Raw genomic sequence first — 12452 nt, 5'->3', positions numbered from 1 at the left:
GTAGAGCTAAGGAGAACTTCTCCTAACATCAGCGAAAAAAGAACTGAGGGGAATAGGGGTGTTCTGCCCCCTACTTGCATTTGGCAGGAAACTCCTGCATGTGCATCGTAGGAGCAGAGCGCCCCCTTCTGTTGTTTTTAGAGATAAAGAATCTTTTCCGGTCGGCAGGCCTGTCTGTGTGCAGTCCCAATGTGGAACTGCACTGAAAACAAACAAAAGTTAGTTGGTTTCCCTCCTGCATGTCCCTAACATAGCAAACTATATAATATTATGAAGTGATCCCCAGTGGAATTACACCAACTGTAGCTCCAACAGACAAAAACCAAGGTAAAAATAGGGCAAAAACAAAGTACTTGATATTACATTAAAAAAAAATTACGATCAGAAACATATGCTCTGATCCAAAGCTTCATTTGTATTTTAACACATCCCCAAAGCTCTTTGCAAACAGGTCTCCTCATTTTAAAAGAAGCCTGCAGCTGTAGTATTGGCACGGGAGACTGTTGTGGCAGTGGCAATGCCTACATTGGCTGTGACTCAGGTCCCAAGAGCTTAATTAGGGCAATCTGTAATAACATTGGCCTACAGTGCTTGACTAAGCCAAAAGGGCTGATATAAAAGAAAAGGAACACTAAGAATTGCTCTCTCAAACTATGACTGGAGGGGGAAAATCCCCTTCAAAAACAGTCTCATAGCTGATTAGAACAGAACAGTAGGAAGCAGGATTGCTAACCTCCAGTCAGGGCCTGAAGATTTCCCAGAAACTGATTTCCAGATTACAGACATCAGTTCCACTGAAGAAAATGGCGACTTTGGAGGCTGGACTCTATGGAATTATACTCTGTTGAGGTCTCTCCCTAACCTCTGCCCTCCCCTAGCTCTACTCTCAAACCTCCAGGAATTTTCCAACCCAGATTCGGCAACCTTAGCAGGAAAGTACCATTAGTTCTTCAGGCCAACCCACGTATATGGCACAGCTAGGAAGAGGCAGTATTCCCTTTTTTAGGCTTTAGCTCTATAATGTTCTAAAGCTGTTTCTAAACAAGCAAAACTCCCTTTAGTGTGATAGCACAGAGATCTCAAACAAGAACATATGTGTCTTCAACTTGTAGGCCTAACACTTCAGTATTTCATGAACATATTAGTTTTTCTTGCAATAAATCAATTGTATGGCTGTCATATTATTCCAAATCTTCCAGAACAAGAGTTTCTTGAATTTCCATTAGCATGTAATTTCAGATTTCGGTACTGTTAACTGTATATGAACTATTTCCATTTGTATAGCATTAATTGTCTGTTGGGTATTATTAAGAATGAACAGCTTACTGGTAAAAAAAGAATGTTAAAATAAATGTCCCAATTATACCATATTGAATCATAACACATACACATCTTCCACTCAAAATAGATGTATACAAAATAAAATTTTACTGTTATGTTAATATGAAAACTTGAAATCTTATAAACGTTTGTTTCTTCACTAGTAAAACATAGCGTAGCAGGGAAGTTGATATTTACTACATTAGATTACTGCAATGCGCGCTACCTGAGACTGCCCTTGAAGACTGCACAGATGCTTCTGTGGCCAGAACATTGATTGGAGTGGATTATAGGGACTATATCACTCCAGTCTTCTTCCATCTAAACTGGCTCCCAATTTACTTCTGAGCCCAATTAAAAGTGCTGGTAATTGACCTTTAAAGTTTGATACGGTTTGGGATCAGTACAACTTAAAGACCACCTTCTTCCATATAAACCTACCTATCCACAGCAGTCATCTTTGGAGGCCTAGCCTCGGCTGCCCTTGCCATCAGAGGCTGGTTAGGTGCAACCTGATAAATGGCCTTCTCAGCCATAGTGCTGAAACTTTGGAACTCCCTCCTCAGGGAGATTCATCTGTCTCCTGTCATTTGTTCCATCAGTGGATGAAGACTTTTTTCCTTCATTTGGTATAGTGCAAATAAACTCTTATTGTCCCTCCTTCCTGTTTGTGTTTACTTATATGTCTATATGTTTTTATTGAATTTATATATATACATTTTACGTTTTATTTAAATGCTTTACATTTTTTAATGTAAAGACCATATTTGGGTGGAAAGGCAGCATATAAATGTTATAAATAAACAAAGGCCGTTTCCACACAGCCTGTCATTCCTGCCCTTTTCCCGCTTTAGGCATGTGTTTTGCTGAGACGCTCTGACAACTCATCCTCCACACACAATCCCCAGTGCTTATTTTGCACTGTTAGGTCGCAGGACAGCCTCCAAACAGTCCCTAACAAAAAGAGTTTTGGAGGGGAGGTCGGGCATTTTCATCATCATAGCCTGAAATCACCTGTCTCCTTTTCAATTTTTTTTTTTTACTTGGTACATGTACGATTGCATTCAGCTCGTTTTGCAAGAAAGCTTCCACAGTTGAGCTGTAAGGGAAAGAGCTTCAGGGAGGAACTGGGAGGAGATGGGCGGATTCTTCAAAGCGCTTTAAGAGTTCATATGTCAAAGAACAGAAAAAAGCCACTCTCTCAACCTGCAGAAGAAAACACTAGAGAAACTGCATTCCGAGTAAACGTGCAAAAAAGTATGCATATGTTTTGCAAACATAGATATGAGGAATCCTGAGGAAAAGCTACCAGAGTTCTGTGGGTGGGCCATGCCTATAAGATCTTGTGGAAATTGCCAAACAAATAAATAATGGTTACATCACCAGAAAAGGCTGATGCAATAAGGAAGACATATACCTTATTTCGGCATTCTTTAAGCAAACCTTCAACAAATTTCCAGTTGGTCTGTGCAATTACTGATGGTGAGAGATTAGACAACTTGGGCTGCCGGATGGTGCTGCCCAGATTCCGGGCTTCTTGGATATACTTCTGTAGAAAAATAGGCAAATACAAAATGTATACTGAGGCTCAACTTTTAAAAAAAATAGCTAAGAAGAGGTAGACATTCCTGAAGAATTTTCCCTTTTGTTCTCTTGCTACCATCATATCCAGAAATATAATTTCCCATCTCATAAAATAATGTGGCTTGATATACCATGAGGACCTAAAGCTTTTTTATTTCATTGAAACTTAAACTCTGTTTTAAAAACCTTGCTAGTGCTATTTCACAACAACAAAAACTTGAAGAATTTCACATATTAAAATATTCTCTGATACGCAAACCTACACTTACAAAATCCAGTATGTTGGAGATAACACATTAATTAGATTATTCTAGGTCTCTATCAAGAAAAATAATTCTCCAGCCTCTTTACTCTGAAATACACTTTGTACATAATGTACCATAACCACAAACTATGTGCTCATTGATGAAATATGTTATATCACACCTCAAACACACACACACTCCTAAACATACACAACATACCAGGTAAAGCTCTGAAACAGATTTAATAGAGTGCAAGAAAGGCCAATCATGCTGGTCCAAGTTTAAACATAACTGCAACTGAAGCTCTGGCAAAACAAAATCCAGGTGCTGGCAAGACAGGGAAAATAGCAAAACAAAACAAAACAAAAAAAATTAAACAGCTCATGTTAAATAACTGAATGGTAGACAGGCAAGAAATAATAAAAGCACACATGCAAATACAGGACAGGGTCTGTAAAATGGCTTGTAACTTCCTAAAGTGATAACAAACAATACAACACAATTTATAAATTAAGAGAAATTTAAACACAGCAAGGAACAAATAAATAAATACAAGACAAAATCAAAGCAGAAGGAAGGTAAGACTTAAAGTCACAGAACTTTGCAATATGAGCCCCTATATGAGCCCCAGAGGCTCTGTTTGTCACTTCAATCCAGCGACAAACAGCTGTTAATGGTCCCTGGCCACAGGGAGGCCCACCTAGTGTTGACCAGGGCCAGAGCCTTTTCAATCCTGGCTCCAACCTGGTGGAATGCTCTGTCTAAAGAGACTAGGGCCCGGCTGGATTTGTTATCCTTCTGCCGGGCCTGCAAGATGGAGCTGTTCCACCAGGCGTATGGTTGATGCTGGTTGGGCCTCCCCACCAGCCGACTAGAGAAAAACATGTCCCCCCCCTGCCCACCCAGCCTGTTAAATAATTTGGAGATGGTTGGGTGGTGGTTATTGGAGAAGCCTGCTGCTGTGTGTTTTAAATATTTATGTGGTTTTATTGGTTTTAAAGTTATATATATTTTAAATTACTATATTGATTGTAATCCACCCTGAGCCTTCTGATGTGGGGAGGGCGGAATATAAATTGAATTAAATAAATAAATAAATAAATACTTGGGAGGAAATTTATTACTTTCCCCCAGTTTACAGTATAACAGATTTTGGCCAAAAATAATACATTCATTATTCTAGTTTAATTGCCTTGATTTAGTGAGAATGACTAATAATATTTTCACAGTAACTAGGTAATATATTGATGATCAATGATAATATCAGTAAATATCTACACATTCATTTACCAAACAAGTTTAAGGATCCATAAATCTGATATCTGAAGTTATGCCTTTACCCTAATATGCAAAATTATTCTATTTTATTCTTCAAAATTAAAAATACCCAAGTATACCCATTACTTTTTAGCAGCCAGTACTGAAGTACAACATTTCAAAAATGCAATATTTCATTTAATACAAATACTTTTTATGTTCTAAATTTCTATTAGTGAGAACTTTAATTAAAACATGGTGTTCTATTGCTCACACTCAGTTACTAACAATGAAAAAAGAAATCCTATTGTGTTGCAACAAGCAGACTTCTTAAAAGACAAGCAATGTAATCCTATGCAAAGTTACTCCAGTCTAAGAGCTAAGCTACAAGAGACAAATTACACGAGGAGGAGCACGTGAAAGGAGTTGCAATGTTAGCTGGGAAGCTGAGTTTTAAAAGAGATCAGAAGGCTCTGTCAATTTTCCCTCTCTACAGAGCCAGAGAGATCCCTCCTCAGAGGGTTTATTTCCTGTTCACCTCCTAGAAGGGGAGGCGAAACTGACAGAGCCTTAGGGAGGCAAAGAGGAAATTAACAAACCCTCTGAGCAGTGATCTCCCTGGCTCTGTAGAGAGGGGAAATTAACAAAGCCTTCCAATCTCTTTTAAAATTCAGCTTCCCAGCTAACATTGCGACTCCCTTCACGTGTTTGTCCCCGTGTAATTCGTCTCTTGTAGCTTAGCTCTCAGTCCACACAAGAACTCGAACAGGTATAAAGTAGTGATCATGAGCAACACATATTATCCAGGGACGGATACTGGGAACATCTGATCCAGTTATATAAAGAAAGGCATTAAAATTTAGTATTTTAGTTACAGAACAGTTTTTACCTCTCTCTGATCATTGTCAAGACGAAGGTGCTCTGTGTGTTGTTTCTGCCTATCTTTCCGCCTCCACTGTGCTGGTGCATTTCTCTTGGTCCATCTAGAAAATTAAGAAAAGCATTCTTTAAGATATATTAGCTTAGAAATTGAAATAAAATGTAGGGGTCCACCTTGGATCATAAACAATGACAATAAAATGTTAAAAATGGTGTCATCTACTATAGTTTAGCCATAAACATATACTGTCAGTTCTGTGCAGCATCTCTCCTACTAGATACAGCTGAAAATACTGGAGGTTGAAATTTTTTGTAACAACAGGGCTCTCCTTGGTTACTTACACAAACTCTCCTTGGTTACTTATACAAACTTTAATATCAACTATTTTGGTTAATCATTTCCCTGTGTTTTATCTTCTTATCTTTGTGCTGTTACCTTAATTAATCTTAATTTTGGCCTAAATAGTCAAACAAATCCTTCCATTTTTCCCCAGAATTCAGCTATTGGTCTATTATGTACATAAGTAGTTAATTTGGCCATTGATGCATATTCAAAGATCTTATCTATCCACTCTGACACATCAGGGCACATATCTACTTTCCATTTCACTGCATATAGCACTCTTGCTGCTGTCACCATGTAATGGAAAAGGTCTCCTTGTTCCTTTCTGACATTATTTGGTAAGATGTTTAATAGCATGCTTTGTGGATTAGCTCAAATCTGAGTTTGAAAAACTTCTGCATCTCTTCATGTACCTTTATCCAATATTTTCATGTTTTCTTACATGTTTACCACATATGATAAAATGTTGCATCCATGCACTGACATTTCCAGCACTGTCCACTATAACCCTTACTGATTCTCACAATGTCTTTGGGAGTAGTGTACCATCTAAAAAACATTTTGTACCAATTCTCTCTTAGTAACTGACAGCCTGTACATTTTATATCCTTAGTCCACAGATCTTCCCATAGGTTCATCAAAATAGTTTCTCCAAAATTTTCCATCCATTTTATCATACATGTTTTAACTTGTTCCATTTCTGTATGGTATTGAAATAAAATTTTATAAATTTTCCCTAACAGGTGCTTCGGATCTCTAGATATTAATAATTCAAATTCTGTTTTTTCTCTTAACCTACCGCCTTCTTTAAGAGTTTGTTCTTTTAGCCTTGATAATGTTTGGAGATACATCAGCCATGGGATATTTTTGCCTTGAGCTTGAATTTCTTGCCAAGTTTTTACATATCCTGTCTTATCAATCATTGATTCATAGCTGAGCTGATCAATTCTGTTTCTAGTGGCAGCATGATAATGGGTATTTATTGGCAACATCAATGAGGAGACCAGTGGACTCATTCTATTTCTACATGTTTAAGTAGTCTGTCTCTTAGTATATTGTTCCCATCCTGTTTTTTACTGGAAGAGTTGCCTGGTGCTTGATTTCTTCTTCCTCCCTTTTCTTTGCAGTTCTTGTTTGCAGCTTCAAGCATTTTCTCTTGTAAAGGGAAGCACATTGAGAACAAAGCTGCCTCCTTATGGTACTCTGAATGGGAAGAGCTCTGATAAACTGTTCTAAATCATATACTGAGGATAAGACAAAGGCTGTCCCATAGCTATTACTGCTGATCACAATTATAAAGGACACATGGATCCAAATCACTCAATTTGGTACATATAATATCTTCCAACCTCAGTTTACTCACTTGTTGCTTGCTGGTCCTGTAGAAAGCACATCAGACTGGAGCTTAGGAAAAAATCCAGGTTCATATTTTCCTTGGCCAATTTTCATATCGAGCAAGTGGGGATGCACTGCAGTATGATCTATTTTTGCCAGCCTTAATTCAATAGCTTTCTCTGAAGAAAAACAAACACCTCTTAAAACTCATTATTCTGAGGGAGGGCTGTATGTTAATTTAGACCCAAAATGCGACTGGTTCCTACAATTTAAAAAAATGTATCCTGTTCAAAGTAAAAGGAAAGAAGAACCACCACCAGACAAAAAAGACCAAGGTAATGCCCACTGATACTGAAGAGTTTAGCGCGACAATGTAAAGAGTGCTTAAGTATAATCTTAAGGGCCATAGATGAGGGGAGAAACATTAAATAGTCCAAATCAGTCTAAGAAGATAACAATCTAAGCCAAGAAAAAAGTCAAAGGATAATCCAAAAATGAATCCCACTAAAACAAGTCTAAGATAAAAACCAAGAAACCTAGCTCAGTGATGCTGCAATTGAAGAACTTAGTGTTATCATGAAGATCTTTACTTTTGCTCCTTATAATCCAATTCTTAAAAGAGTTTCATCTTTGTGACACTGAGAGATCTCTGTCTTTTGGTGCTACACCTCTGAAGATGCCAGCCACAGCTGCTGGCGAAACGTCAGGAACTACAATGCCAAGACCACGGCAATACAGCCCGGAAAACCCACAACAACCACAGTTTCACCTTTCTTCAGCCCATAGACTTCAATGGACTTAGAAGCATGTAACTCTGCTTTGGACTGTACAGGCAGTATTTCAAATAGTGGCCTATATCCAACCACACATTAAGCTTTCTGAATAGGAGGTGGCAAATTCTGCTGATTTCCCTCTCCTGCTACAGACCCCCACTTTATTCCCTATGCTGTTCCTGAAGGTCCACTGCCCCCAGGAACAAAATTTCTTCAGAGGCTCAGTGAGCAGAAGAATTGGCAGAAGTCACTCTCTTCTTTTGTGCCCTTTTATCTTCAGAACTGATTGGATATAGGCCAGTATCATTAATCACTATAATTTTTGAGGACCCTACATTTATCAACTGCTCTTTTGCATGTTCATATTTGAACATAATCTCAGTATTATTAATAGAAACAGCTATATTCCCTTTTAAGTGGTTTAAGCCCTTACCACCCGAGGCCCAGCCTGGTACAGAATTGCCAGAGAGGACGGCGATGGCCAGGTCCTGTGGTGACAAGGTGGCCAGGTCCTGGAGGGGGTGCACCAGCACAGTGGATCCTAGCAGCGACCACGTAGGCATCCTGCAGTTCTTCAGGACCACCAGGGGGTTCCTCAAGGGGCTCCGGCTCAGGATGAGCCTCCTTGAACAATGGGCTAGAGAGTTTCACGGCGCCCTGCCCCAATTGAACAGGATGCAGGGGGCAGTGGCTGAGGGGCGACCAGTGGAGTCCCATGGGGTGATTCTTCCCTGGTCAGCTATCGTGGTACGGTGATGGTTCTTGCCTGGTGTTGCCCTTCCAGCTGGGGTCTGGATGTGTGGCTGTAGGACACTGAGGGGCCCGCTTGTTTTGGTTTTGCAGCTCTTGGAGCGTTGGTGGTGAGCCATTTTGTGGCTCTTGTGGCGGATTGGGGCATTGGGCACCGATCCGTTTGGGGGGAAACAGGGCCCTCAGGCTCAGTTTCCCTATTATGGGGATCCCCATAAGGGGTCTGGGGAGTGAGGAATGGCCGGTGCATGCCCAGACGGGGGCTGTCAGTCCGCCTCACTCCCAGGTGACAGGGGATGATCCACACAGGGGTGTACACCCACCTGGCATCCCACTGACTGTCATCCCATGGTTCCCCCCCTCAGCAGGGGTCTGAGGGGGCGTGTGATTCATCGGCTTGGCAGACGGGTCAGCCGATGCTCGGATCTGTGCCCTATGCACGCCTTTGCTCCCTGAGCTGTAATTTCAATAAAGTTGTGGCCTCTTTACCTCCAGCACTGTGTCCGTGTGTTTCTTGTCGCCATGCCCCCTCCCCGCTCTCCTCCCCCCAGTTAGCACTCGCCTGCAAATAATGGCTCCCGGACTCACCTGGGGGCCTGAGTTGCAGGCGATGCGGGGGGAGGTGAGTGGGGAAGCGTCATGGGGGCCGCCATGTTGAGGAGGGGCGGGGAGTGTCCAGGGGCCAGGTGATTCTGCCCAGGCACATCCAGCGTGGGCCCCGGGTCGGATGGCTGATCCCCGCCCCTCAGCACTTGGCCCGGGGCCCACGCCGGATGTGCCTGGGCAGAATCACCTGGCCCCTGGACACTCCCCGCCCCTCCTCAACATGGCGGCCCCCATGCCGCTTCCCCACTCACCTCCCCCCGCATCGCCTGCAACTCAGGCCCCCAGGTGAGTCTGGGAGCCGTTATCTATCAACCGCTCTTTTGCATGTTCATATTTGAACATAATCTCAGTATTATTAATAGAAACAGCTATAGTCCCTTTTAAGTGTTTTAAGCCCTTACCAGCCTCATCAATGGTAGTGCACTTTTGATACATCGATGTGCGCAAAGTTGGTGTGCGAACATTTAGTAGTCTAATTTTATCCACTCTAGAATCAAACACTCTCAAAATAGGATCTTTGTCATCATCATCATGGCACATAATCTTATTGTCGATAAAAGAAGCAAACATCTGGGTCTCCAAAAATCTTGAGAGGAAAGGCAAGTAAGGTTCAGGCTGGTCAGACAAGAATGATGCCTAGTGATTTAAGAGAAAAATGTTTATGTATCTTCTAGAATAATAACTGCTAAAGAAGAACGTGTAAAAATTTTGATCTGTCTACATAACTTCATTTTTTAACTTATGTATTTTAATACATGGACAATTTTGAAACAAAGATATATTAAATCAGCAATACTAACTTGGGAGCCACATGTGGCTCTTTGGCATGCCATTTGTGGTTCTTCTGGGCACCATTCCCCATATGACACACCTACTCTTATTCCTCATATTCCAAGAAAGCAAGCAGAACCATTACACTGTAGGGCTTGTGGTTGGCAGGTGGTTCCCACCTTTAAATAGCTGCCTCCATAAGGACTGAAGGAGAGGTAAGCTGCAAACCTCCCTGATATGTGGGCTTCATGCCAAGGATGGAAGTAAAGGTCTATCCTTTCCATCAAACCCTTACCCTTCTTGGAAACCTCTATAGTCTCATCCCAGCAATCTGGCAGCAGCAGAGGAGAACAAGTTGGCTGAAGGCAACAGAGACTACAGCCACCACTAGCAGCATCATGGCACCAACCGAGGAAAAAAGCAAGCTGGCCAAAGTGGAGTAGTGGTGGTTTTACTCCCCTTTCTCCACAGCCAGTTTGCTCTCCTCCAGAAACCTTGGTAATCTCACTCTGTAGCCTGAGCTGCTGTTCCTCATGCTGAGGAGAAACTGAAAAGGCCAGGAGCAAAACCCTTCAACTCACTCCAGATACACAAGGTGGCTAACATTCAGCAGTGGTGAGGAGATGCAACCCTACCCTACAAATTCAGAAGTAATCTGGTAATTCAAAAGGTTATAGTTGCATATTTAATACTAATACGGTATATCTTACATTATTGTAGGTGTGTTTGGTGAGGTGGCAGAAAGAGTATTCTATACTCATGCGCCTCTTCTGGTTGATGGTAATTGTGAATGTGGCATTCCACAAATCACAGAGAGAGTACCACAGTACTAAATATATGGATTTTTTGTTAGGCAAACCTTCATATCACTTAATTTGCAAAATGAGATTTTGTTATGGAGGGCTTTGCAGCTAAGCCTTGAAACCACTCCCAGTTTTGCAAGTAAACAAAAGTGCCAAATCAGTTTCTAACAGCAATTTGCAGATATTCATAAACCAAAAAACAGTAGCATACAGTCCTGAGTAAATATGGTTATACTCAGAGCTTTTTTTCTGGGAAAAGAGGTGGTGGAACTCAGTGGGTTGCCCTCAGAGAAAATGTTCACATGGCTGGTGGCCCCGCCCCCTGATCTCCAGACAGAGGGGAGTTTAGATAGCCCTCCGCACTGCTGAGCAGCACGGAGGGCAATCTAAACTCCCCTCTGTCTGGAGATCAGGGGCCACCAGCCATGTGAACATTTTCAAGAGGCTCCGGAACTCCGTTCCCCCACATTCCCCCAGAAAAAAAGCCCTGGTTATACTTACCTTTAACTCAAGTTCATCAAGCAGAGATCCATGCAGCCACACATGAGCTCTGCATATGGGTAAGCCAATTACATAAGAGTTTACAAGCTCTTTAGAAGACTCTAGTATCCCACGATGCACTCTCCACTCCTCAGCACATCAATTTTCCACCCATATGCAGCATAGAGGAGAGGAGGAGCACCCATCCCTCAGTTCCTTGAGGTTATCACTGGATAGAGCAGCAGAGAACCCAGAAGATGAAATAGAGCTAGGGTTGCCAGGTCACTTGGGGGCAAAAGAGGAGGATGGGGAAGACACAGGGAGGTAGCACATACCTTAGGTTGTGCCAGGAGCTGACTGAGTAAAAATTTTCCCCAAATACTAAATTGGGAGCTAATTTTTATTAAAATGCGCCCCCAGCAAGACCCATTACCCCCACATCGCACCAGGAATTCCTGGCACAAGGCAGGGGCAGGAGCACACTTCGCCCCCACCATCACATTCCTGCACCTTTCCCCTCACTGTTGGCCAGGTGAAAAGTGGCAGGAAGGCAGAGGCTGGGGGCAGAGAATCCCCCATACCCACTGGGCATCTGGCAAGCCTAAACAGAGCTCACAGTGGGCTCAGAGGGAAAGATATGTGACTTCACAGATGTACACTCAATGAACAAGTTACAGGTAAGTGAAACCATTGTTTTCATCATCATGGAACCTGTGCAGTCCCACATGGCAGAGCAGCAGGCTGACTTATCATATGAAGAAAGGGAGGTACAAGCTCTAGTTGAATAAAAACTGCAGTACCGCTCTTCCAACATCAGCTTCTTGCCATGTGTGGCAATCAACCCCCAAGTTCCATTTATCTCCAGGGCTCTGAACCAATCTTGAGGATTCTGCCCACAAGTAAGCCCCAAAGGCTGGCCAGCCAATCAGAGCCCCTGGAGCTCCACTGGATGGGAGGGGTGAACTATCTCAGCTTTAAAAGAGAGGTTTGATACATTTTCCTTCGAACAGGGATTTGGTGGCTGTGGATAATTGCATAAGCTTAGATAGGCTTTGCATTTTGTGCTTTTTAAAGGAAGTAAAGCACCCTCTGAAGGGCCTGTCCAAAATCCAATTCTTTTAATATTGGTACAGAGGCCAGGTTCTCTGAAAGTTTAAAAGAGTAGCCTAGTACTTGGGTAGAAGCCTGTCAGCTGTGGTAAAGAGGTTACAAAGGAATCTGAAAGGCTGAAGAATCCTGACTGGGCAAAAGGCAATATTTTAACCTCTCAGTGTCTGTGTTAACTTAGGTTCAGGTTCAACAGTTA

General features: G+C 42.1%; 1 protein-coding gene across 4 annotated transcripts in view; it reads right to left on the bottom strand.

The window, feature by feature from the left end:
• DENND5A (DENN domain containing 5A) overlaps positions 1-12452 on the bottom strand; it is a 128605-nt gene that overhangs the window by 51474 nt on the left and 64679 nt on the right. For 2 of the 4 annotated variants that reach the window (XM_054970840.1, XM_054970841.1), the window contains exons 8-12: positions 9494-9728; positions 6992-7142; positions 5296-5389; positions 3369-3476; positions 2738-2869 (exon numbers count right to left, since the gene is read on the bottom strand). In XM_054970840.1, the coding sequence (XP_054826815.1) occupies positions 2738-2869; positions 3369-3476; positions 5296-5389; positions 6992-7142; positions 9494-9728 (720 nt within the window). The remainder of the gene's footprint in view (positions 1-2737; positions 2870-3368; positions 3477-5295; positions 5390-6991; positions 7143-9493; positions 9729-12452) is intronic. The other 2 variants (XM_054970842.1, XM_054970843.1) reach the window with 1 other exon arrangement.

Source organism: Eublepharis macularius, chromosome 2, assembly GCF_028583425.1.
Source record: "Eublepharis macularius isolate TG4126 chromosome 2, MPM_Emac_v1.0, whole genome shotgun sequence".
In the NCBI taxonomy this organism is placed as follows: domain Eukaryota; kingdom Metazoa; phylum Chordata; class Lepidosauria; order Squamata; family Eublepharidae; genus Eublepharis; species Eublepharis macularius.
The sequence above is the reverse complement of the archived record's forward strand: the minus strand, read 5'-3'. Positions and strand labels throughout refer to the sequence as shown.